The following is a 27,571-nucleotide window of genomic DNA, read 5'->3' on the forward strand; positions in this document are numbered from 1 at the left end:
ACACACACACACACACACACACACACAGAGCTGCCTTGTTACAATTGTGTTAAGTTTTCTCTGACGAGGCTCTATCCATTTTTTTTTTTTTACATTTTTTGTTCATTATTCATTTAAAATATATTTAAACATCACAAAAATTCTCTGTTTAACATACACAAAGAGTTCAGTAAATGCAGTGGCAATTGTTAGGTTTCCGTCATGATGCACATTTTTGAATAATTGCATCAGAAAACACTGATTGAAGAAGACCGTGAAAAAAATCTGGAATTTCAAAATAAGTGTTCATCCACAAAATGACAGATAGAAACCCCCTTTTTGACTAAACTCTGATTTTGAGAATCTTTAAATGACTTTGATAATATTTTGATTATTCGTCCCAATATTTCACATGAGAACTTTTTTATTCAATCAAAAAATCTCTTCATGATTCGGTGTGCGAGATATCACGAGGAGCTTTCAACAACCACGTTTCAGTGTACATATTTGGACGCATGATTTATTTTTACAGCATCAAGGTGCTGATTTAATGCAACCCAGATATTACTCCTGCACATGCTCACCTGACAGCAGCAGGTCATGTACAGGGAGTGCTGGGCTTCTGCAGTTCTGGCCCTACTGGTGCCTGGCAGTGCTTGCTGGGCTCCTACTTTTCAGCTCTTTCCACCTAAAGAGACGAGTATGTGTCAAGCTTTCATCCACTTAATACTCTGCAGTTTACATTCCATTCCTGCTTAGTTCATGTTGCTACTTCAAGTTGAAGCAGATATTGTTCGTCTTAAATAGCAATGGAGTAAAAGAGAGTGTGGGGGATGGTGAGGGATGGAGGGTCAAGGAGAACGGGAATTCCTCGCGTGAAGGTTTCGTGTGAGAGCTGCATGCTTGAAAGGGCATGACTTGGTGTTTGAATCAATTGATTGGGCAGAGAAAATATGGCGTGCTTCCTTTTATGGCTTTAATTATTCAGAGTTTATTAGATCATGTGCTGTCAGAACCGCTGCCACCGTCGCTTGTTGTTTCATGGGCGTCATGAAACAACTCATGTATGGCTCTCATTTTCTGTAAAATATGGACTGTGCCTTTAAGCTGTTTCCCACAGCCCGTCCTGCAGCTGCATCAGTGGGTTTATTAGCAGAGGTGGTGAATCAAGTCCCCTGAAGAATTCTTCTCATGCTGTGTCTGACAGGCTTTGGCTGTCACAGAGATGTAACTAGGATGGGAATGCTGAAGTGTGGGTGTACGATAGCGTATATATGCATGAGAATCTGGGTGTTATATTGCATGTGTGTGTCATTTTTGCCACACTTTCATTTGTGCACATTTTGCACATTTGAAGGACCCATCGTGGTTTGTACATCCACACAAAAAAAAAAAGGACAAAAAAATTGTCTAAAATAGCTTCAGCGTGGATTCTGTCTGCAGCTAAAATCTATAAGACCATTGTCTTTTCTGTCAGCATGTTGTTGATGATATTACTTGTATTTCAAACTACAAAGAATTATTCATATATACTTCATGGCTTTATAATATTTGACACGAAAAACATTCATTTATTTTTAATGGATGCTGTGTTGACAGTAGCTTTTGATTTATGGAGTTATAATCTCTATACAGGGTGCAACTGCAAACATAAATACCCCTTCAGTGTGTAGCTTGGTTTTGAAGTTGTAATAAAAGATAAATGGCTTCTTTTTTTCCTCTTATTAAAATGCAGTTTACCAAACAAACTTCATTCATCATTTAAGAAAAATGCAAAATTGCAATATTGCAGGTGCAATCTATAAATCAAAACAGATTTTCCGGCATATTAATATAAATGTTGTCTTATATTAAAAGTATATATAAGAAAATAACCTCTAAGCTGCAACATTTTGAAAAAATGTTGTACTTCTTTATGTGGTACTATGTTTACTTTTTTTTCCAGTCATGCAAGTCTCCCCCTAGTGGCCAATGGATAGAATACACATTTTAACCAAGACAGTGGCTTCATCAACCAGAATGCGAAGCTCTGTCCTTTGACTATACAGTCCATACTTAAAACCACATCGCCTCAGTTTGATGTGATGATACAAAAAGTCGCATGAGAAAGTGCTGAACTTACATGGGCAGGAGGAAAATGGCTGTGTGGTGAGTTATTAATGAAACAGTTGCCCTTGTAGTTTCACAAATGAAGGCTGTGGGGAACTGGCAATCTTAGCGTGCCATTAATCGGTGTGAAGTGAAATAAAAAGGCCCTGTTGTGTAAATGCACCAAATCCAGGAGCCGGCATTTGTTTGGAGATGACAGCAGGTCTCCAGCTGCAGCGACAGCTGACAGAATGGATCTTGGCTTGGTCCCGCCCAGTAGATTGATTCTTTTCCAAAGTGCCTTCGACTTCATTTGCCATCAATTGTTCATTGATCAGTTGCAGATATTTGTCTGGGTCCTGTTAAACAAAAGCTGGGTCGACCTCTGATTCCTCTGTCTCGTCACTCCTGTCCTCTATTTCTGCTTCTTTTAGCGCCACTGCTACGTCATCGAACACAACCACTGTGCATTATGATATGATTGATTTATGAGTAGACAGTGGAAATCTCCTCTGCTGGAATGTGAGCTTGTGTGTGTCACATGTGTGAATGATATTTATGTCTATATAAATGCATGATCTTTTTGTGGGGGTGAGCATATGTGCTGCAGCACGTTACTCAGGCAAGGAGAGAGAGAGAGAGAGCGTCTGGTGGCGGTATCCAGTGGGAGAGGTGGACTTCAAAGAATTATGGAGTCGGTCAAGACCTTTATCTCCAGGGAGAGATAACTTAACCAGACGTGCCTCAACTCCTTGACGGAGTTTAAAGGTCGCAGTAGCTTTTTTTTTTTTTTCAATTGAATGCAGCCACATAGTGAGGGAGCAAATTCTGAAGCAGTTCCCGACTCTCTGAGGTGTGTGGAAGCACGGCTTAACACCTTAGCTTTAAGATAAGATGCAACTATGAACTCATCCATCAAAGGCTATTCTTAAAGGGTTTTTTGTTTTTTTGTCCAGATGGCACACAGTGTGTTCAGATGATACCCCATCCCAAGGGAGTGGGAAGCAGGAGATGATCACACTAATGGTTGACTGGTCGCCACTGCTGAAAGGAATTTGTTTAGTCAGCAGTTTCCTATTCAAAATGTCCCGGGATTGTTGTTGTAAGGGTGTTCAGTCAGGGGAGAGAGGATTTGGGGGGATAGATCTAGTTATTTATTAGCTGGAGCCATTTAAATGGGAAAACTACCATGACAGAGTTGGGGGGAAATAGGAACTGGCGGGCCATGCCAGCTGGAAATGCCAGGAGTGGCATCCTGCCAGCGTCGTATCTAAACTTATAGCTGGAGTCTGGGCAGTCTGGATGCTGAGTTTGGGAAAGCAAAGATAAAAAAAAAAAGCCCACTCGCTGCTGCACTTAGCCAGGCACAGTGAACTCTATCAAGATGATCAGATAAGAGGGCGGCTGGCTGAGCTGTGTGTCTCCTGGTGGAGCGCGTATGGAGGTATCAGTAGACTCTGAGAAGAAGCGGCTCCGGGGACGGAGTGGGTTCGTCGAGGTTTAGGGAACGTTGTGATGAGAATCTAAACCAGCGTAATCTTTTCGTGGTCCCAGTACTATTACCCTGCATCAAGGCCACCATCTGCACTCTGTCTTGGTCTGAAAAAGAAATATAGAAAACAACCTAATGCACCTGCAAGTAGCTCAGCTGGGAGTGAAAGTCGATGGAGGATCGCTCATAACGCCTGGTGATCCCTCAACTGGTCATGTGGCATCACCAGTTAGTCACTGAAATATCGAGTACGTCGACTAGTTTGGGGGAAAACAAATGTGCAGGCATTCACGATTCAAAGATAAAATAAAGTTTCAAGCTAAACTTTTTCCACCGGCACAGAAGTTGTTGGACAACAGGCACATAATCGCAAAATATAAAACCAAAGACACTGCTAGAAATAAGTTTTTTCAAAGAACAGATTAATACCACTGGTTGGAGTTTATTTCCACGACTGTAAAGGCAAACTCTTGGAATAACATCAAAATATGTTCAGAGATAGCAAAAATATGTGTTTTAGATCCAGAATACAATCAAGATTATTTCCAGAACACGGAATATTCTTCTTTCAACAATTCCTATAGGCTCAAGGAATTGATGGGAATTCTTCAATGGCATGTCTAGAAAAAGCCCTGCTTGCTGATTGCTAGATCCTGCCAATAGAACAGTCCTCAGGATCCAGGATCTACAATTTGATCCAGATCGCCTCCTAATCAGTGCTCCCTTGCTATACCAGCCGTGTCTCCTCCACCTCTCATCAAAGTATGTGGGTTTTTTTTTTAATATCCTGCAAACAAATGCGGGTTAACCAAATAACTAATGATGATTTATTATTGCAGAGGAAGCTGGCTTGCAATCCTCCCATCGTTAATGACTAATTTCAAAAAGGAACTCATCAATGCCCCAAGGATTAGATTTCAATATTTAGTACGGTATTAAATTCGAACCCTAACCCCACAGTATTTGCCTTGACAGCCTGAAATATCTCAACACCGACACTGAAACAACGCAACAAAAATCTAAAAAAAAAAAAAAAAAAAGGAAACCATGAAAGTTAGTGTAAGAGCAGAAAGGTGGAAAGAGTTTGTAATCTGTTGAACAGCTGAATAATGATCCCACCCTCCCAAGAGGAACACTTTCTCACAAAAAGTCCGCTCCTGATTGTGATGATGTCACCGCTTGCCTTCGATCTGAATGGAGAGTTACTAAATCAACCAGGGGTCGCAAGGGGGGGAACTGAAAGTGTCGTTGATAATTTGCAATCATTAGTAAATTAACTCAGTTTCCAAGATTCACACTGGTACCATTTCAGAGTATTTCCTCAGCCCACTGAAGGAAGTGCTCTATTTGCTGTTGACAGGAGTGACAGAGCGCCTCTGAGCGGTTATATAGGTGACATAATGTTCCTTTAACAGACGAGGAGCCAGTCAGAAACAACCAGTGTTACGTGCGATGGTTTCACCCGAGGGGAAGGAGTTTAAAGCATTCTTGAAACAGATTTGTGTCATTCTGGCCTTCCCCCCTCAGCAGTTGTGTGAATGTGCATTTGTGTGTGTTCGTAAGTGGGTCACTGCTGTCAGCTGTGAATATCTGCGACTAACTCTTACAATTAGGAGTCGGAATAGATTTCTTTACATATCTGCAGCGTGGTGAAGAAGCCAAGCTTTGTCCCTGCTGGGTTCACGAACTCTTATTTGCATGCAAACTCTTGAGAGGTCCTCAAAGAGATAATAAATGGTCAGAGTAAACACATCACAATGCAGTTTCCTGTCTCAGCCTTTGTTTTCTCAACACTCCTCAGGGTCCATGTATAGCTGTGGGTGTAACCCTGCTCTCCGGAGAGACTTCAACCCCAATAAATCTCTCTGTGTTTGCTGCAGGTGACTCGGGCCTCCAAGGTGTGGGGAGAGGTCCCTCTACCTGAAGATTTGGTAGAAGACAAAGATGTACAGGCGTCGCAGAGTTTTCTGGACGATGACGAGGACTTCGCCGCTGATGAAGCGTCAGGACAAGGTGGGATTAATAGAAGCCGGATGACCACAAACCACAGCAGCAGCTGCACTTCGTTTACGGGAGTTTTGAATTATATGTTTCTTAAGCTCATCAGCCCATCCAAAAGCTGAAAATGAGGCCGTGTAGGAAGTGAGTCTCAGAGTTACATAATAGAAAAGTTATTTTATCGAAGCCATACTGCAAATAAACACTTCCAGGAGTTAGTTTTACAGTGAGAAGTTATCCTCCCTGCAGATTTTATGTTCTACTTGTTGAATATCTGAATAAATCACGTTTTTTTTTTTTCCTCTCAGTCTGCAACCTGCACTTTAACATAATTGACGCCTATATTTCTGTCTACTTCCAAAGATCGGCCCAGCGGAGAGGATGATGGAAGCACGCCTTGGCCTCCAGTCTCTGAGAGCACAAGTAAGCCACCAGAAAAGAAAAGAAAAATCTAACAGTTCTCTGCGACAGATTTTTACACGTGGAAGATTATTCAGCCCTCCCCGTGTGAGTCTCCAGCGTGTGTGCGTGTGTGTGTGTGTGTGTGTGTGTGTTTGAATGATGACCGCCTCACATCCTGCTGCACCCTCCATTTTTACCAACTTGCCAGAGTCTGGTCATAAGGCAGGGTTTCATCCTTTTTTTCCTTTGAGACATAAACATCTCCCCTTTCAACCAGCAGCAGACGTGACAGAACAATAAGATCCATGAAAGCAAGAGGAACAATAAATGCTGCAGAGGAGCACCTCTCCTTTTCTCCCTTTTTTTTTGCATTCCATTCGGGGCTACGGTGCTTTATTCCAGCCCCCTTGAGCTTTTTGTAGACTTGTAAAGTATTTATACACTGAGATCCCTCTATATCACATTGCAAGGAGGATAAACTTTTATTAAACATTTTCATTTATCAGGCCTTTGGTTTACACTGGTTCCTGGTCTAGTCTCCCTGAATTCACCGCAGACATCAAAAGAACCCGCCTTATATACAGTTCAGCATCAGATTTCCCCTATTGAGAGAATAACTGCAGTACCAGACTCATGTATTGTATGCGATTGAGTGTCAGTAATATTTCCCACATCACTAACATGGTGAAACAAGCGATTTTAGGCGAGGAAGGAACTTTCTGTACGTCGGATTTAGTGAATAGAAAAGCAGTGAAGTCATCATGTTTACATTCTGCATGTGGAGACGCATTCTAATACCCGGCGTAAATGTACGTACCTCTAGCTGCCGACCTGTGACGGGATCACCTAGGACGCATGTCTATGTCAAGTCTGAACAGGGTCGTTTACAGAAAGCGGTAATATAAGGAGCAGAAGAAGAGGTGGCAGCGGCGTTACTGGAAAGCAGTTAACTGAGGCCTGAACGACTTTGGAGAGGACACGTTGTGCTCATTTTTAGGGGTCTACTTGTATTTTAGATGTCTACTTGAATCAGTTTTCTTTATGCTGCTGTAAAAACACAACATTGTTTCTCGGTTCTGTCCAGAACTGCTGCACGTCTGTCTGAAACACTTCCATGCAGCGGAGAAGTTGGAGTTGTAGGGCTGTGCAGTGACAACAACAGAGTCATAAGTTGCAACAATTTTTCAAGATGCCATATCAATATTCCAGCCCCTATTGTCAATACCATGGCATAATGAAAATCATAGCATGACCATGTGTTACGGCAGCTAAAACACGTGTGCACTTTATTTTCAATATGCCATGGCAGTTACACATTTGTGCACCTTTCTGAGCATCGTTCTAATAAACCCGAATGGAACTTCTGAATGAAACTGAGTGAAAATGATGGACATAATATTAAAATGCCGAGGGGGGCACCCAGTCAGTCAGCTCTATTTGAACATTTTCAGTAAATTATGCAGCGGATGGCAGTGTGCATGGCATCGTATTACATCACAATATGTGGTGCTAAACTTGTATGATGACCCATTTGTTATCCAGAGTATTATGAGGTCCCCAGTTATTTTTTGCTGGAACAGCAACAGTTAAATGGCCTGATAGCTGGATTGTAAATGTGTGAGGAGACACGTAGTGAGGTTCTGCATATATATTTTCTAGTTATCGTGTTACACAAGGGCATAGACAGGTAACAGGAGGCTGGGCTACAAAGACAATGCGTCATACGGTTCTGAAGGAGAGAACAATTCCAGGATACACGGATGCACAAAATGCTGAAGTGAAAGTAAAGGGAAAAAACGAGTGAAGGGCTTTTTAATTTACTAGAACTGCTGAACGTGCATCATAAATCAAGCAATCACATGTTCAACAAAGCACTGCTTCCATTTAGTTTCATAAACACTTCTAGCCAGGTTCAACTTGCTTAAACCACCAGGGCAGTGAATCTTTTCCTGTCAGGACCAGTGGGTGTCCTGCTCACTGAAGACAAACGTCTGATAACAGTTACTGCTGTACCATAGTTGGTCTTTGGAGCCAGATGCTGGCCTTGACAGCTCCGTGGACTGATTACATCATGGAAGAATAAGTGTTTTGATTGTGAGGTGACATCAGAGCTGAAGTATATAGCATCATGTGCCTCCTCGCGCACAGAAATAGCACTGTGAGGCCTCGCTGGATTTAGGAAGGAGGCTGAGGAGCTTTTAACACAAGAATATGTATTGCATGGGATCGTGATGGATTTAGTAAGGTAGGGTTTAATTGTAGTCTGAGAAAATTGGATTGAGACAAATGTAAACACAGCTATGCAGTTTTATTTCAAATCTCCACAGCAAACCTTGTGGTCCTTCTGAAGTGTGTGTTTCTCCAACAGATCCTGCTGAGAAATGTGGTGCGTTAACATGTGGGTCTGAGGCAGTTTGGCAGACGTAAATACACACACACACTCACACACACACACATAAAAAAAGAAAGAAAGAAAGTCATAAAATACAAAGCCAGTTTGTGTTGAATTGGCTGCACGGGATGGCAGAAATATTTTTGCCAGTGTGCTCACATTCAGTTGTGCAAACATTTCCTGTTGCTTTGATTTATTGCATCTGTTGTCACCGGCTTTCCAAACCACATCAAGGTCAAAGTTACTTTAATGTTAAATTTGATGTCGAGATTATGACTTTTTTTTTTGGAACACATCTCAAAGGGGGGCGACACATTAGCATTCTGCTCTGTCAGATGGCGATATGATTGGATGAGGCGGAATATTTCCATATATAGATCTAAGCCAGACAGCAGTGGGAAGGAAATTCGGTTTCCTGTGCTGAATGTTGAATACTTTGCTGAGTGTCTCTGTCCTGTTGGCTGTTCTAACTGCTCACCCGAGCTTCTGCCTTCCTTCCCCCTCCATTACTGTAATTTCAGAGACGTAGGTGCCACCCTCATTATGCCTTATATCCTGTTGTTTTTGCTGGAGGTGAAGGACTTCCCATTTCCATCTGTCTCAGGCGTGCTCACTGAAACTGTGAACATCTGGAGTCTAAATTGTTAAGGGGATGAGGCTATTTTAACATCTTATTTTTTTTCCATTGTTGTTCTTTGTTCCCGCTTAATCGGAGTCTGCAATCTTTTCCGGCGATATAAAGTCCCATGTCCTCCTAACCTCTCATCCTGACCTCCACGCTCAGATCCCCAAAGAGATCTCTGGGAGACAAAATCCAGCTTATTGCGTCTGTGAGAGCCTTTACATGCTCCACAGGCCTCATTACTGACATTCCCACTGCCCAGAAGATATTGGCGTCTTTGTTTAGAAACTGAAGAAGTAATGGTTAGCATGTAGGAATGGAGATGGTAGCAGGCTGCAGGGGTTAAGATCTTCCCAGCGCTAATTTTGGATGGGAAGCTTGAGAATTCATATGTCAGACCACTGTAGCCTGTTTGTTCGTTCAGCTCGTGGCAACTTCTTAGTCTATGAATACCAAACAGTGGAGTGGATGGAATCATTTGGGATTCTTCACGTTCGCCATTCTGTAGTTACAGATAGGTTGTAGGGCTGAGCAATAAAATCAGTACAATAAACTGCAGAACCTCTTGATAAATTCAGAATGAGGCACGTGTTATGCGTTACGGCAGTGTGATTTTAGTCTGTTGAGGATCATTGATTGACCCAAGGTCATATACGCGCCTAATTTTCATTATGTTCTTGCAGCTTTTGTGCAACTCGTAAATATCGTAAATGACGTTGCAATACGGTGGTGCAGTGGTCAGCACTGTCGCCTCACAGCAAGAAGGTTCCGGGTTTGAGTCCCGGATTCTTTCTGTGTGGAGTCTGCATGTTCTCCCTGTTCCTGTGTGGGTTCTCTCTGGTACTCCAGCTTCCTCCACAGTCCAAAGACATCAAGAGGGACCAGGTTAATCCTGACTCTAAATTGACCGTAGGCGTGGCTGGGAGAGCCAATGGTTGTCTGTCTACATGTGTTGGCCCTGCCATGGACTGGTGACCTGTCCAGGGTGAACCCCGCCTCTCACCTGAAGGCTGCTGGGTTAGGCTCCACCCCCTGCGACCCTAAACATGCATGGATCGACGTTGCAATATGTATCGTATCATGTATTGTGTATCGCGATGGTTCAAGGTATCACAGTACGAATCGCATTGTGAAGTTCTTGTCAGTACTCTAAGAAAGCATCAACGATACATTTATTCACTGAACCGTTATGCCAACGCTGTTTGCTGTCATTAATGAACTTAGCAATACTACTTGTCTGAAATTGAGTTGCACGGTTTTGGAGCCCCCGAGGAAATCAGGCTTTTGCTTAGCTCTGCCCTGCACTTGACCGGAGTGAAAGTCTAATAATTTTTTTGATTAATATTGCTGGCCTAATTAACAGTCTTCCTTGTCAGCTTAAGTGTTCCTTTCATTTACTCAATGAGTAACATGCTGATTAAATATTAAACACATAGCTGGGAGATTTGCACCTGAACTAATTGGAGGATGAGCAGAGAACACACGATCTGCGTTTCAGCTTCAGGGACATGAATTCAACGCTGAGGTTGTCCTTGATCCACTGGGACTCCTCATGGACGGGTTACTGTGTTTTCCTCTTAAAACAAGGTTCCTATTCTATGGAGGGGAACAGATGATGCAGCATAAGAGGACAATTCATCAGGGAAATGGTCCTGCTCTGACAGTGTGGCCCGGGCAGCAGTCTGGCAGGGGTCAGCCCACCCACTCAGTATTTTGTCTTTTTCATGAGCAGTTGGTGAGATATGTGTTTTAGTGGGGGTGCATTTATGTGAGTGTGTGTGAGTCGTTGTGTGTAAGATACACTGAGCCTCTCGGGTAGTTACAGTACGCAGAGGGATGAGTGCTGGCAGCTGCAGTTATTTTGGTGAGCTCTTTGTTGTTGCATTGCTGGGGGCCCTCAAGGTGGTCATACACGACTCCCAAGAGCCAGAAAAACCAAAGAGGGAGAGAGAATACAGAGGAAACATGCTTCACATTATAATCAGATGCTTTACTACCATTTGTGAGCAAAAGAGCTGTAACAAAGCAACAAAACAAAAGTGCAGCCAAAGGACTGTTTGTTTTAATCGTTGTCAGGATGATTTGTGTTAGCTACCGCTAAAAGCCTGTAGCCTGTGACCATGCACCGCCGTGCACACAGCATGGGCATTGTTCAGTAAGATGGTGAATGGTCGTAGTCACCGCCTTGAACCTCATTACTGTACCTATCCCCAGGACGATGCACTTTGTTGTACCAAAAACAAATGTGTTGCCGTGGAGAACTGGCTTCTGCCTCTCCTCCTTAGGAAAGAAATGCTGAGTGTTTCAATGAACTAGAGAGAGAGAGAGAGAGAGAGAGAGAGAGAGAGAGAGAGAGAGAAAGAGAGAGTTCTGTTTAAAATACCTCTTTCCTTGTGGTGCATAGGAACCTTTTATTGACTATCAATGCTGTAACAGAAGGGTATAACTCTGTTTTGTTGTGTCACAAAATAAACCGCCTCAGAATGTGTGATTATTGGCTGGGAAGGCGTACGTCGCCATGATTTTCACAGATCTGAGAGTTTATTTGGATAAAGTTCCCCAGTTGATCCGGGGCTTCCTGGTTCAACACTAGAGTGTGCATATCATAGAAATAATACCCCTCCTGGGATTTGTTAAGCTGTCAACTCTCTTTATGCCTCGGTGCTGGCAGAGGTCATAAACACAGGCATTATGTTCATGCATCTGCGTCTCATTCTCCTGATGTCTCCAGAACGCGTCAAGGGAATTTCTTCAGATTTGCCACAAACGTCCACTCAATCTTGCGGATGAACTGCTTAGAATTTAGTGATCAGAGGTCACCGGGACCCCATAAAACAAGCATTCGGCCACCGCTCGATGATTCATCCACACATGGTCCCTGACTTCTAATAGGATAGAATGATGACAGTCCAAGAGGTCAAAGGTCAGATTCCCGATGGAATCATAGAATTCAGCAAAAACCCTTTCCTGGCCATCACTCAACTCCATAAATAGAAGGACTGTGACCGTGTTTCATGACCTGTCAGTTACCAGAAGTGAAGATGCTTGTGAAGCCTCTGCATTTTTTGGGGATTTGTAGCTTCTTGGTAGCAAAATTGCATCATTCCTGACCATTAAAAAAGAGAAATAATGATGATGTTAAGAATGAAAATGCGATCGTATCCCAAATGATACGCTAAGGGCTGAACAATAGATCACTTTGGATATTGAATGTTGTCTAATTGTGATATTGTATTGTTTTTTTGTTTTTTTTATCAATAAAAAAAGTGATTCACAGTTTTGATGTCCAGTCAGCAAATAGGCAGATTGAGATTTATGGTTTCTTGATGTTGTGATATTCATAAATATCTACATCTGCCAGCCCCGTCCACTATCCCTTTATTCACGTCACTAGTGTTTCGTTTAATTCAGCTTCTGAGTGTATTACCTCACTACGCTCACATCTTGAACGTAACTCATTTGCCCACGAAAAGAGACAAAGTATATGTTAACATAGTCATGACTTCATTTTCAATAAAAACAGACGTTTCCCAACTCTGCATGTATTATGAACTCAAGGCACACGTGTATCTAAACTACAGCTTGGTGCTAGCATGAAACCGCGAGGTGATAATTCACATTTCTGCTCATGCTGCTATACAACGACAGCTTTGTTGCAGTCAATGGGACGTGCACATAAAAGAGAAGAGAGCAGTAATAAAGCCGCGCCGTCCTTCTCCCTGGCCCTCACTCCCTTTCTGACAAGGATCACAACATATCTGATTCCTTTGAAGTCGCGGATGCTTCATTAGCTTTAATTAGTTTGGGTCACTATTCTAGAGGGAGACCTCAGATGGATAGGGAGGGGCCAGTCCTCTGTCAACCGTTTCCTGGCTGGACCATTTTTTCCTCTGAAAAACAACATTTTGCTTCGCCTGCACTATTCAGCGGTGAACCTTGGCTTACCTGGGTTTCATGTGAAGGATTCAAACTCGAAGAATGAAGAGCTTGTCTAAATTTCCGAATTAATTGGCAATAATGTGATACAAAAACAGGACGGCAAACTGTTTTTAAGAACGTTACTAATGTAGCAGACAAATTGAAGCCTTTTTCTAGTGTATTCAGTGACTTGACTTTTTTTGGTCTGCTTTACGTTTCCCTGCCCAAACATCTACTCAGGGCACTTGCACATGTTGTAATGTCCCCCTCAGCACAAGGGCCCTCTCTTAAAACCTATCTGTGATTCACAGCTACCGAGAGGCCTCCTCACTTGACATTTCCAAAGCATGCCCCCTCACTGTAACTGCATCCAAAGCAGTGGAAAAATGAATGAGTCACCACACATCAGAACATACTCACTGGTGCCCATGCCAGTGCTTAGGGCTTAACTTTGGTTGAAAAAAAAAAGGTTTTAATGTTGCTCAGTTCTTTCCATTTAGGAGGGAAAACAGGAAGCAGCTCCTCCCAGTATCGCTGCAAAACCCCAGGGTGGACGTGTATCCCGGACAGCAGAGACGTGAAGGGCAGTGGTTGGGATTGTGTCTCTGGTGTGAAGGAAATCCTCTCTATTTGATCAAAGAAGAGTCACTTCAATAACGATGCCCTCTGACCTGTCGTGTCCTTGACGCTTCCATTCAAGCAGGCGTGTTTCCAGACAGATACAAGTCGGACTCATTTGTCCATGACAATCCAAAACTTGAGGGTCTGTCTGTTTTAGTGAAACAAGGACAGCAGTGCATGAAAAGGTGACGACAACTATACTTCCATTCATGCAAACCTTGCATTGCCGTGCTGAGGGTTTGGAATCTCAGAGCAACTCACAGTGTGATACTATCCAAATGTTTGCTCATGATATTGAAAGCATCAGGATAGATCCTGGGACACTTGAGACGTGAGTGAGGAGGGACGCGAACGCCGCAGGTTTTCTGCTGCAGATTCAATTTCTAACATTTCAGCTTTAAAAAATATACCAGCGAATTACTTCATACTTAATAATCACCACAGATTATTGATCTGCTGCCACTGGTAGGTCCTGTAATGCAACTTACGTAAGAGCAGGGATGAAGGAAGAGAACTGGGGGGTTATAAAACACTAATAACCACAGGAGAAGTGTGAGTAAGTAGAGTTATTCTAACCTGAATAATACAAGAAATGAGGTTAGCTGAGGTGCTAACAATCGAAATAATGCAGCATTGCTGCCTTTATTTTGAAGGTAAGATCACTGCAAAGTCAGTGGTTTTGTAGAGAAAGAAAAGATTAGGCTGCTACTTTTTGACATGAGAGCCAGTTAACATACACTTTATCATATTTGTATCGATCAAGAGCAAATTCAGCATCTTTTCGCTGAATTGTGCTGTCACCAATGCACAGACTAGCGTGTGGTCTTAGCTTAGTGCCTGAAACTCACAAGCAACATGCAACCAAGCAAAATGTTCCGTCAGAATGGCAGTGGAGGAATCTGGTTGTGGTATGGAATCAAGTATTATGATATATTAAGATATTGACACTTTTTCACAGCTCTGCTCCTCTGGGTTTGTGCATGTCCTAATTGTTTGGAATATGCTGAATGTTTTTAAGGTGGGAAATATGCTTGAATTTAAAAAGGCTACACTGAGATCAACACAATCGCTCTAAATGAAAATATGCAGTTTGTCAGCCAGAAGTGTGTGTTCATCCTCGTAGCCTGTTGAATGTTTGAGCTTTAGTGTGCAGACGGTGCAGAGTTTGACACTCCATGTTGTTACAGTTATTGATTCATGTGTAAATGTCCTTGTTTTCACCAAAAATCCGATTTTAAGAACCGGCTAGAATGCTTTTTATGGATTTTAAAGACTTGTCGGTTATTTTCCCCCAAAAAACGTATCACACCCACACGAGGAAGAAGTTGTGCAACAATGCATTTACAGCGGAGAGCTTAAATATGTGAAATAAAATGTCTCTTGAGATGAAAAATTGAGAAAATAAGCTGAGAGTCTGGGAACGTTTGGAATGCTTTAAATGTGCTTGAATTTGATTCCTAAAAAGATGTATAACCCTTGTCTATTTTTCAGCAAATGTATTGTGCTTGTTGTTTTTTATCAGTCACAGCCAGCTAATAGAGACTATTAGCTGTCGGCGATTCTCTTTCTGACTGCCACTTTCTATTTTCTCTCCTCGCTTCCAATCATTTCCTGTCTAACTCTTGTGAAATGTTAACCTCTCTGCACCTGCCTGGCTAACTTGATCCTTCTCCTCGGTCCTTGTGTTGCTTTTCATGTTTGATCCTCGACCTTTGGGTTGCTGTTTGTGCCCTATCGACCTCTGCGCCACGTCTCTTCCTCATGTCTCCTGCTCCTTGCTCCTCGCTCCTCTCATTGCTTGCCATAGAACACTGGTTAGACTCTTCGTATGTGGGGAGCATACAGAGCCCAGTCGAGCCAGACTACAGTAAGTCCTCAAGCAGTTCTTTCTTTTTATTGCTGCACTTTCTCTCCTCTCTCCTTGTGTTTTTTTGGCACGCTCTGCTGTCACCTGCTCTGTTCAGTTATGCACTCTCATTTCCAAAAGTGCTCTCAGATAACATTCCAAGGAAGGCTCAGCTTGGGCATGCTGTGATTGAGTCCAGCTACACTGTTTTTCCAAGTGTCTTGCAGGCGTCTCCCAGTCCTTTCTGATGTCGGTGGAAAATGATGTTCTTGTTCCATAGTGTAATAATAGAGATCCTCACGCCTAAATGACACCACTTCCATTTCCACAACATCTTTGAAAAAGGATGTTGGAGTTACATCGCTCTTCGCTTTTGTGGGCATTCGACACTTGCAAAAATGTGTTCCACAATTTAATTTGAGAAGTGCTTTTTGTAATTTCAACCTCATGCAGATGGCTCATCCCTGTGATATGAACCAGCTGGTACACATAATCACGACAGCATGTAGTAGAAAGGCATGCTTTGTTGTAGACAGTAGTGATTTTTGCTGCTTGCATTGCAAGCTGCGGGGGAGCACAATGGGGCAAGCTTAACAGTGAAGCCAGAAGAGTTCCCCTGAGCGCAGCGAGTGGACGCGGAGAGAGTTACTTGGCTGGCGACCAGCAAAAGAGGTTAAGCAGCAGCTGTCCTGTCTCCACGAGCAAAACGGAGGAAGAACGTATATTATGCTGAGAGAGGAACCGACATATTTAGACAGAAGAAGAGAGGAGAAGTATAGATTTTTTAATGGATTTCTGCTGCATTGTGGTTTGGTTTTTATGTGTGTCGGCTCCCCTTCCTTCTCTCAATGGCCGGGATGGTGCTGGGTTGATGCCGTGGGCACTGCCTTGGGGGTTGAAGGTCAAGCCCAAAGCGGCTGGGCTTTAAAGGCCAGGCTGAGCTCGCTGCTCAATCAAGTCTTTGTCTTCCGCGTAGGCCTCCATGTGTCAGAGGGGGCCCATTGCACAAAGCTGCCACAGTTCTGCTGAACAGCTTTAATAACTAAATAAGTTTGTGAATTAGAAGTGTGGAATGCTATTTCTCCAGTCTATTTTTCTTCTCACCCGTCAGGTCTGACAGTTTCATCTCCCTTAATGCTTGATGAAGGGATTTCCCCCGCTGCACGCAGTTGGTGATGTACAGGAGAATGAGTTTGAGAGTAAAAGAACCGCTCGTTAGCAGCAGGGCACAACTCAGCGCTCTAATCAAAAGATCTCAGACGGCTGCAGTCCCACACTCGCTTGCCTCAAACGTCAAAGCGGCAAGCTCAGAGAGGGTTCGGGCTACAAGCTGCTGTTGACCTGGCGGCGAGTACCCACTCAAGTGATGAGATTATACGCGGGTCAAATGAGGTGCTTTGATGGGTAACTTTGAAGTTGCCTGTCTTCTGGTACACAATGATATTCATAGAAGTCCAACAGTAACAGCCTGCAAAGCAAGCAGCCTGCCAAGCTGTGCTAGAGCCTGCAGTTATGTTGTTACATGTTCACCACAATGTGTGTTTTCATAGGCAGAGCTTGGTTTACTTTGTCCTAAATGAGCCTTTTCCTTACCAGGAAAGGGATATGTGTTATCCAGTGCGCAGTGTAAGGGAAGGGGAATTTATCACTGTTGAGCACAGCTGTTTTGCAGCCAAAGCTCAGCGACAGCAGAGCTCTAAGTTTCTCCACAATCCTTTAACACAGCGAACACAGCTTGATTGTGACTTTGCTTTGTGCATGGCAAGTAGCACCTGACTGCAGGAAACAGTACAAATATTGACTTCCTCTCTAAACCCACGGTGCCAGTCTGAAATCAGAGGCTGGCAGACGTGTCCTAACAGAGTGTTGGCAGCATTGGGGGAGCAGGGCACTCTGCGGGCCGGGGCTATTTCAGTTTCATGGCCTGAGCATGTGACACTGGAATTATAATAATACAGCTGACATTATTGTGATACTGGGATACTCATAACTCATCAAGACATCTTGTTTGAGTGGTCATATATAGATTCTCACTATTAAAAATCTATGTATAACTGGAGTGGAAAAGTAATTTAAGATCCCATCGGTGGAGGCAGGTGGACCCACATGTAGCTGGGGGGGGGGGCACGTAGTGACAAACTGAGGTTTACTGTATATAGTGAACGAATAAACACAATCCCAGAAGAACGCAAAAAAATTTAAAGTGACTAGCTGGAAGATACTCAGGAGAACCAGACCAATCACAGAGACTGGAGCAGAACATGAGTGCTAATGGATACTGAACTAATAACAAACAGGAAGTGAATACTTGAGGCAAAACTACAAAATGAAACAGAAAACACTAGCTTCCAAAATAGAACTGGGCAACATGTTGGTATCAGTGCTAAAAACGGAATAGTAGGATTTCTCCCAAAATTGTTTCTGAAATATGTCTCATCACCATGCTCATCGTGATTTTTCATATCAAGAAAACACGGCGATCGATATATTGATATAGAAATAAATGCTAATGAAGTTTGTGATATTCATTGTTTAGTTTTGTTTACACAGTGCTCAACTGAAGTCCAAAACTGAGAATTCACAGCCCAAACTGGACTGTCTAAAGATGACTTGATATGTTTTGCCTTCGCGCTTCTGACAAAACTGTGGCACGCTTGACAACTACATAGAATCCTTTAACTGCCGACTAGAACGGTTCTCATGCTCAAGGGAGGTGGCAGTCCTTCTCAAGAACCCTCCGTTCCCTGGTTCTGGGTTTAGAATCGTACTTTCTTACCACTTTGATTTTATTACACATCCGTCACTGTATTTAATGGGGTTTTTGCAGTACTGGTGGTATGAAAATAACATAGTACAGTCTTCAGAGCGTAGGGTAAGCAGTAAAGATAATGGATGATTTGAGAAGTTGATCTAAAATAGTAAAAATCAAAGACTAAACAATATCAAGATGCCTAAAAATTGCCCTAAATGTACTTTCAGAAAAAATAACCATTTCTTTGGAAGACATTAAAAACTTTTGATGGTGTGTTGTACCTGCTCATGTTGCTCATGTGCCCTTTCGTAAAATGTGTCTTTGTTCAAGGGCTCTTTCAGGGGAGAGTCCCTGTGGATGTGATACTAACTAAGCCCTCTGTTGTAGGCACGGAATGCAAATATATTGACCTGAAATAACCATGACAACGCTGATGGGAAACACCCTGCTATTTTATCCAACTAATTGCAGCTTCCTCTTGTCTCACGCCTGACACCAGTTGACCTACATGTTTAATGAGCACACAGAGCCGCTAACATTGCATCTGTAGGCTGCTGCAGCCCCCTCAGCTGCTCTCCACCCTGTTTGACTTGGTAGAAGAGTGTTGAAACTAGTGTTTTTCACCACTTCTGCCTCTCTTGCAGCTGCCGGCGTGATGCTGACTCACTCCACTGATATCATCAGTCAGAAGATCGAGTGCAAACTCATGCATTTGAATACTTCCATTGATTTAGCTTCAGTGCTCTCAGTTCTCCTTTTCCTTGGGGGGGGGGGTTCTCTTCAGCATCTGACTTTTTATTAGCATGCAGGGAATGTGTCCCCATGCCCATGTCCCAGAGTGTGGCACATATGGCGAGGATGGCATGCTACAATGCTGTGATTTCACAGTTCTGTTTGAGAATGTGGGGCCCGTCGTAGAGTGTGCTTCTCGTTAGAGCCTACGTGTGGTGCAACGCTGCAGTTGTCGGTTTTAGTAAAAACCCAACCACAGTTGAGATATGGAAATAGATCCCATAATTTGTATGTGGCTCTTGTTTAAGCCACAGTCATGCTTCTCAGATTGTACTCTCTCAAACATTTAACCAAAGGCTTTCCTTGGGGAAATAATTATCGAGCAGTATACCGTATCATATTGTCTCGAACAGACTTTGGCATTTGCTGTTGTCTTGAATCGGACTTATAGCGTCAGAACTCTGCGACAGATGAATGCTGAGCTTGCGGTTGCTTTATTGTGTGATTTAACTGACAGATTCTCCTCCCTTCTCTGTTTCTAGTTTATTACAGAGCTCTTGTTAACTTCACGGACTCCCTGGTCTACGGCCCTGAGCTCGAGGACATCTTCTCGGCAGCCTTTAATGAGATCTCTGAAGCAGTGGTAGACACGGTATGTCTTCTTATACGCCACTGAACGGTGGTCATGCACGCTACCTTGTAAGGCTCATGTACGGGATTTATGACCTTTGTTGATAGAAGTGTGTGTAATCGTTTGTCTGGAAATAAGGTACAGGCTTTATTCCGACATAATTGAGGCTGGGTTTCCCTCCGCAGCTGGAGTCGGAGTACAACAGGATTCCAGGTGTCCAGACAGTCAGCGTGGTCATCATTAAGTAAGAACACAAATGCAGTAAATCAGACATTGTGATACTCTAAGTAGATACCCTGCAGCTGTGTGCTGCTGCCTGGGTGTTTTACCCTGGCCGCGGGATCGCTCTTTCCGCTTTTGTCCAAACTGTACAAGGCCAACAGTGGAGGCCTGCAGTCAGTATGATTTCCAGACCCTGGGGAGTAATTCCTGGAGATGAGATCAAGATGAAAATGTCAGGAGCAAGCACAAATATCTCTCAAGTCATTTTATTAATTTACTGTCTTGATATTGCCTTCATTTAATGTTTTACCTTGTATTTTACAACCGTATTTAACTCATTTGCTCAATTTCAAACATAAAACATGAATTAAACTCATTCAAGTCAACGGATCTCAAATCATTCAAGTCCTGAGTCTTTAACTTCCAGCTCCGACTCGAGTCTTAAGTTTTTTGTCAAGTCACAACATTCGAGTCCAAGTTGCAATAACTCAAGTCCCCATCTTGGGTAATTCATTTGAGGCACAAGATTTTTGATATGCTTGGTTTGGATCAAGCTTTTAGTTTTGTAGCGCTGGGTAAGCTAACGAGTTGTGTATCGAGAGTTGAAAAAAATTCTAAAATCTATGATTCGATATGACTGTTATTCGATATGTCCATCGGTATATGACCAGGTCTTGATTGAGTGTTGTTTTGTGAAAACCTGGTCAGAAAGCTGGGAAACTTAAGTTGCAGTTGTAGTGCTGCGCTTTTGTCTCCATCTTCTGGCAGTGACAGTTAGTACAGGCATCTTCCACGTGCGCTAACGTCATGGGTTCCTCCTTCACCAACTACTCCACGACCGCTGTGGCTCTCAAACTGTGGATTAATTGGCGTAGGCATTTCAAGTCTTGAAGATTCACGCGATTTGAATTATTCATCCACATTAAAGTTGCAAATAAGCCTTGAGCTAAATATTTACGTGGCTGGCTCTTTCTGCGTTCTGAAGCCACAAAGAAGTGATGCACGAGGGAAAAGTCTATGAGCTCGAGACACCTATTTATGAAAGCTTGAACCTCTTCTTGAGCTAAGCATCACTTTCATGAGCATTCAATGTTTGGCAGCGGTTTAAGGGTCATTAAAGGGATGCACCATTGGCTTTATCACAAAGTTATCTGTGAGATAACTATATTTTTTTATATATTATATTTTTATATAGTTATCTGTGAGATAACTATATATATACTATATATATATATATATATATATATATATATATATGTTATACGTTTTTCTTGTGATTTTGTACTTTTATTGTTTAACCTGTGAAAGTGAAACCCTCCAAACCTAACCTCTGAAGACCCTTCCAGTAAGAGCCTCTGGAGTGTCTGTATCATGTTCTGTGGCCTCACCGGGTCTTTCTTCTACCATGCAGGAAGATGGTGCGAGAGGATGGCGTGGATGTATTCGTGGAGCTGGACGTTGGGTCTGACTACAACAACAATGATGAACAGATCCGCAGCGTCCTGTACAACGTGGTGAAGGAGGGAGCCATCGCCTCCTATGTCACATCGGTCCAGGGGTTTCAGTTCAGACGGCTTGGGGAAGGTAAGACATCTTGGAAGAGGGGTGACATCTGACACTGAGCTATGAGGTGATGGAATCTTTCAGACGAGACGAGGCCACAAGAGGGCTAGGAAATGTCTTAATATGTCCCTCTGGTTTCTAGTTGAATCTCTGTCTCCAGTGGAGCCTATAGCAGTGCCAGGTTTGTACTGTGCCGCGTGGTGCTGCATGGTGACTGATCCGACTGTATTATAGAACCTGTAGGATGACTGTAGTACCCTTAGAAAGAGCAGTTTTGTGATCATGTTGCAGTTGTTTAACATGTACAAGCAATTTTCATGTTGTTTGAGGAATGTTTTGCATGGAAGCACTGAGGTAAGAATCCACTAGTGCACAATGTAAAACAGGGACCTTTGCATGGCATGAGTTTGATTAGGAATGCTTTTGTTCACTGCAAAGTTCACCAGCTTTGACTTCACGCAAATTCTACCAGCTCTGTACTCAGGCATGGCTACCAATAATGCATAATGGTAACGCTGTCTCGTACGTCTTTACTCGGATCTTTTGATGATTTGGTTTCCACCTGGCTATTGATGTAGTTTGCAATCCTTCTCTGTTAATTTCAGCCCAGACTGCAGAAAATGACCGCAAAACAAATGTTGGAAAAAATGCAGTGGAAACACCCTCAAGAATGTCTAAGCACTAGTTCGTTGGTATTTACAGTGTGTCAGAGTTGCACCGATAGCCCACAGGCCCCGGACGCTTATTTGTACTGGTATATGATATGAGAGTAGCGTGTTGCCGGTACCTCGGCCTCGGCCTGCATGTCTTTGACCCCTCCACCCCTTCCCATTTGCATCTCTCTTAGTAACCCCAGCCATCAGACCCTGCATGCCAGATGAGCACAGGTGTGGTGATGGGACTTGTATCCTGATGGAATATCTTTGTGACAACCGACCGGACTGCAGAGACATGAGTGATGAGCTCAATTGTGGTGAGTGGCTTCAGCATGCCTGGCTGGCAGGTCGTAACACGGTCGGCTGCAGCATGGAATATTAGCTGGATGAGGCGTGATGCTAACATCCACTTGGTGAGGTTTAATCAGAGGTTTGTTATAGATACAAAGGGACCGGTTATTTCAATCACCCCCGCTCCTGGTACCACAACCACTGCCGTCGTGAAGCCCCCGCGGCCGCCCAGCGCACCGGGACCCTGCAGGGTGGATCAAGCCACGTGCCAGACTGGAGAGTGTATCCCCAGAGACTACGTCTGTGATGGAGAGAGAGACTGCTCGGATGGAAGTGACGAGTTCAGATGTGGTGAGTAAATCAGACTTGCACGCATGCCCTCAACAGCAATACACTCTGCTTATCCCCTGACTTTTCCCAGGTACTCCTTCTCCTTGTGAACCAAATGAGTTCAAGTGTAAAAATGGTCGCTGTGCCCTTAAGCTTTGGCGTTGCGATGGAGACAACGACTGTGAGGACAACTCTGATGAAACAGACTGTCGTAAGTCTCCGTTTGCTTTGCTGTAATCCCTCCTTAGTTTTAGGATTCTGTAGTTTAAAGTTGTTACCTTTTCCTCACTGCAGCCACCAAGGGTCCGGATGACAGATGTGCTCCCGAGCAGTTTGAATGCCTGAGCGATCGCACCTGCATCCCAGCTAGTTACCAGTGTGACGAAGAGCCAGACTGCCCCGACCGCTCCGATGAATACGGCTGCAGTAAGTCTCACGTCAACTTGCCTCCCGTCATCTCCTTGCACTCAGCACTGCTTCACTGTTGCACAACAGCAGATTTTGGCACAAATTGTGCTTATCTCTCTTTTCCTGTTAATGTGTAATTCAGAGAAAGTAACCAGGCATATTCACATGTGGTTTTGCTTTTAGTCCGTGTGAAATAGCTTCTGCGTTGTACTTGTGAACAGTCTGCCGGTAATGACTTACTGATCGTTGGCTGACGATGGCAGTAGTTAGCTCAGAGTATAGAAATCTTCTCCTCTCTTTCTCTGTCATTCCACTGTATTTTTTTGTCTGTAATGCATCTTTGTCTCTCCTCTATAGTCACCCTCTAAGTTCCTTTGTACGCTGTGACTAATTTGCTGTGAACCAGACTCTTTTCACACATGTGCTGACCAAGACACAGAGCTTTTTGTGGGCCGTCGGTTCCTAAGAACTGAAAGAGAATTGTCCGGCCGTAGCATTTTTCCTCTGACTTTCAGGCCTTTATGAGCTTCACTGGCTCGCCTGTCACATGTCAGCCTTTTGTGTACATGTGCATTTACCATGGAGCTCTAACTGTTGTTATTTTCTTGACACTTGACAGCCCCTCCCGCGGTGACAAGCCCGCCGGAGGAGTCCATCCAAGCAGCAAGGGGGGCCACGGTGACATTCACCTGTCAGGCTGTTGGGGTGCCCACACCCATCATCACCTGGAGACTCAACTGGGGACACATTCCTGTCAGCGGCAGGTGGGCTTGTCAAGAAAAACACTTTACCAATAATTTAGGGTGGATGGAAAATGACCTTGAAAATATTTTGAATGTCTATGATTCTGATAAGATCCGGAGCACTGGAGTGGTCACACCAGTTTGAGACTGCATGAAGTACCTTCTCCCCTCACTTTAGTTATTTTAAAAATAACAGAATGAAGGAACAAGTTATATCTCATATTTGATTGTTGGCCACAAGATATAACTGGTTCAAAATATAAATGACTAGATTGAGGGAAAATTTGATATCATGCGATTAATCTGTGGCCACAAGATATAACTTCCTAAATTGAGAGAAGAAATCCCATCATCAAACTTTAATTGTTTTTTTCTCTCGATGCCCACGATGTCTAAAGAGAAGTCTTCTCTTTACGCACCCATGAGGTATGACCTGAATATAAAAAGATTCATTTTCTACATGCTTCTTTTGGGGAAACGTGTTGCACTGTTTGGACAAGCTCTCTCCAAAGAAAACATCTGCATCCAACCAAAGCAAATTTTGCTTGATTGATTTGAAAATGTCTATAAAGTTATCTACGGTGCAGCACTCTTACCTGAGATTTCCCAACGGTTCCTCTTCAGTATTACTGTCAACAAGCATGGTATTTGTTTTTCGCTGCTGCCTCATAATCACATTCAGACCTGTGATTTTAATTACTGGCATATTTGTGGTGTACTCCAGCTCTTCAATCAATGTCTCCGAGAAGAAAATGGTTTTTGCAAAAGTTGCCGTTTCACAATATTTGGGTGTACACTTCTGTGTGCAATTAAGCAATCAGTTTGGATTTTATGGATTTTTGATATCTGCGCAGACAGAAACAGTGAGAATCAAAAAGATGATCAAAAGTATGACGCTTGTACTTGATCCTGAGTTTGCATTCGTAATCGTGTGTTGTATCTCGTCTCCCAGAATCTCCATGAGCAGTGAGAATGGCCGTGGCACCCTCACCATCCGTGATGTGAAGGAGTCGGACCAGGGGGCGTACACCTGTGAGGCCATCAACGCTAAAGGCCTTGTGTTTGGGATCCCAGACGGAGTGCTGACTCTCAAGTCCAATCCAAACCCCGGTGCTGACATTGGCCTTTTGACATCAGACTGGAAGAAGGAAAATATTCTTGACAAACATAACACTGACGTGTCTTGCGCTTGCTGTCCTCAGGTAACTGTCCCGATGGTCACTTCAGTGTGGAGGGCCGCTGTGTGTCCTGCTTCTGTGCTGGAATCACCAAGAACTGCAAGAGCACTGGCCGCTACCGCAACCAGATCAGCCTGCGTTTCACAGATGAGGAAGACTACAAAGGCACTGACACCATTAATCCACATAAGACTTATGACAGAGCCAACAGGCAGTATAAAAGTGTGTCATCCTGATATTTTAAGCCCGAAACAGGCTGAACGGACCTGTTCTTTTCTGTCCTTCAGGAGTGAATGTGACCTATCCGTCCAGGCCAGGCACGCCTCCTCTCTCCTCCACTCAGCTCCTCATCAACACTGAGATGGAAGAGTTCCAGCTAGTCGATCTGTCACGTCGTTTCCTCAACCTCGACTCCTTCTGGACCTTGCCTCGCCAGTTCCTGGGCAACAAGGTGCAGATGAAAATTCTTTGACTGGTTCTCTTGTGTTTTTTCCAGTTGGCTGTATTCTCATTCATGCCGATTCCATCTGCTTTTAGATTGATTCATATGGAGGTTCCCTGAAGTACAAGGTGCGGTATACGTTAGCCCGCGGTCTGACTGAGCCTGTGGAGAAACCAGATGTGATGCTAGTTGGGAATGGACGCAGGCTTGTGTACCGCAGAGGCAGCACCACCCGTGCTCGAGTGGTCAACCAGAGAGAGATCAAATTTACTGAAGTAAGTCTACAAGTGCATATTCCGCAGAAGCCTGTGGTAGATTTGTTGTGATGACATTCTAAAATAAATATATATAAAAAGAGAGAAGGTATAAATACACCAGTGTATCACAGAATACCACAAAAACACATTTTTACTCCAGTAGAAATAATGAAATAAATACTTAGTTCTCTGCACGAATCACTAAATTTGGGTACTATTTTAAAGGAAAACTGGCAGCACTCCAATGGCCGGCAGGTAAGCCGTGAGGAACTGATGATGACGCTGGCAAACCTGGACAGCATCAGCATGCGTACAATCTATGACAACCACATGGTCAGCGTGGCAGTCAGTGATATCGTCATGGATACCACCACTGTGGAGTTCAGCACTCTGGGTCATGCTAAGAATGTTGAAGAATGCAGGTGAGGGGGAAAAAAAAAAAAAAAAGCTCAAGTATAGATGAGTGTGGGGGATGTGTTCGGTGGACATTTAGCGCTCAACAGTGAGGTTCTGGGAAGAAAAATTCTGTTAATGTTCTCTGTGGAGGAGCTAATTATTATTCTCGATGGCGTAACCATCTGAGGTCGACTCACCAGGAGCGAATAGGTTGTGTGACAATAGTATCTCCTCCTCTATTAGCCTCAGGTTGATATATCATCAGCCTTGTTTATGAAAAACCTGGTTTTATTAGCAATTACTACACCACCCCCAATCCTAAGATGTGTGAGTGACATCTGTGATTGGTGGAGAGAGCTGTTACTATGGAAATGTTTTCTGAAGTCGCCGCGGTTACTCCCAGTTGCAGCAGTTCTCCCGATCATTTGACAGGAACCTGGCCACAGACACATGACGTTGACTAGCTATCTTTTTCCATCGTGCTTAGTTTCAGGTTTAAAACTCTTTATATATGCACAACGATATATATAAAAATCCACAACGAGAGCCAATCAGGAGCTGCGTTACTGTTGGGTGGCGCAAGAACAGTTGGAACTCCGTCTTCTTGATTGACTGGAGTCCTTTGCATCGTAGTTCAAGATAGGAGGAGATCCAGATGCTGCTGCGGAGCTCAGCTTGTGAGCTTGCGAGATCCTGGTGGTCTCACCATGCTAACTCACAATTACTTTACGTTGCATGAGTGTGCAACGCAGAAAACACCTTTCTTCTGCAACTCTAACGGTAAATCAGTGAGTAGGTGCCGGTGGGGTTGATGAAGTAGGAAACTCGAGTATCATTACTCAGCTTTATGTGTGTTGTACTTTTATTTTGTATTGATTGTTAGCCAATGTATTTGATCTCCCCATTTTTTTATTACAAGGAGGAATTGAATGCATGATGTTAATGTCAAGGTTAGTGCTTAAAGGTACTCTCTTTAAATTGGTATCAGCACAAGCAAATAAAAACAAGCATTTAGTATCCATCATTGCTGACACACTGACAAATTAGCTCCATTTTCATCATTGACCCTGCACATCCAGCCATAAACTAGGTTGACCTCCAGTTGTTTACTACAGAAATGGAGTACTTTGTGAAAGAAAGTAAAAGTACCACAACATGTACCATCGAGTGATCCAACCCTTATTCCCACTGTAAACTTCCTAATAAACTTCAAAAGCCAGAAACGCTTTAGCTGTATTTCAGTCTCCTGTTTTTCATCAAAAACAATAAAGTTTGTAATTTAATTAAACTTGTAATAGTTTTTATTGAAACATTAAGTTTGAATTCCTGCTTGATGATGATGGTGCCTATCATTCCCAGATGTCCTCCTGGATATACGGGCCTGTCCTGTGAAATGTGTTCCTCTGGTTTCGAACGCGTCCCTGGTGGCTCGTACCTTGGCACCTGCGCCGGTTGTAACTGTAATGGACACGCCAGCGCCTGTGATCCAATCAGTGGACACTGTCTGGTAAATGCTATGAATTACTGTTTCATGTTCATTGCCTTCATCCTTAAAGCAACAAGACTCTTTATGTTTTTATTTTGAGTGAAAGCAAGTTTTCTCCCTGTCGCA

At 43.4% G+C, this 27,571-nt stretch overlaps 1 protein-coding gene across 8 annotated transcripts in view; it reads left to right on the top strand.

The window, feature by feature from the left end:
• The window catches only part of hspg2 (heparan sulfate proteoglycan 2), a 106,533-nt gene that overhangs the window by 27,107 nt on the left and 51,855 nt on the right, over positions 1-27,571 (top strand). For all 8 annotated transcript variants that reach the window (XM_086213247.1, XM_086213239.1, XM_086213241.1 and 5 more), the window contains exons 2-17: positions 5,440-5,572; positions 5,921-5,980; positions 19,385-19,494; positions 19,659-19,717; positions 21,107-21,279; positions 22,106-22,231; positions 22,356-22,556; positions 22,627-22,746; positions 22,830-22,961; positions 23,563-23,707; positions 24,639-24,796; positions 24,889-25,029; positions 25,152-25,315; positions 25,402-25,581; positions 25,789-25,985; positions 27,319-27,466. In XM_086213247.1, the coding sequence (XP_086069373.1) occupies positions 5,440-5,572; positions 5,921-5,980; positions 19,385-19,494; positions 19,659-19,717; positions 21,107-21,279; positions 22,106-22,231; positions 22,356-22,556; positions 22,627-22,746; positions 22,830-22,961; positions 23,563-23,707; positions 24,639-24,796; positions 24,889-25,029; positions 25,152-25,315; positions 25,402-25,581; positions 25,789-25,985; positions 27,319-27,466 (2,247 nt within the window). The remainder of the gene's footprint in view (positions 1-5,439; positions 5,573-5,920; positions 5,981-19,384; positions 19,495-19,658; positions 19,718-21,106; positions 21,280-22,105; positions 22,232-22,355; positions 22,557-22,626; positions 22,747-22,829; positions 22,962-23,562; positions 23,708-24,638; positions 24,797-24,888; positions 25,030-25,151; positions 25,316-25,401; positions 25,582-25,788; positions 25,986-27,318; positions 27,467-27,571) is intronic.

The sequence above is a fragment of the Aulostomus chinensis genome, chromosome 9, assembly GCF_037954235.1.
Source record: "Aulostomus chinensis isolate RoL2024-O1b breed Wild chromosome 9, RoL_Achi_v1.0, whole genome shotgun sequence".
Taxonomy (NCBI): Eukaryota; Metazoa; Chordata; class Actinopteri; order Syngnathiformes; family Aulostomidae; genus Aulostomus; species Aulostomus chinensis.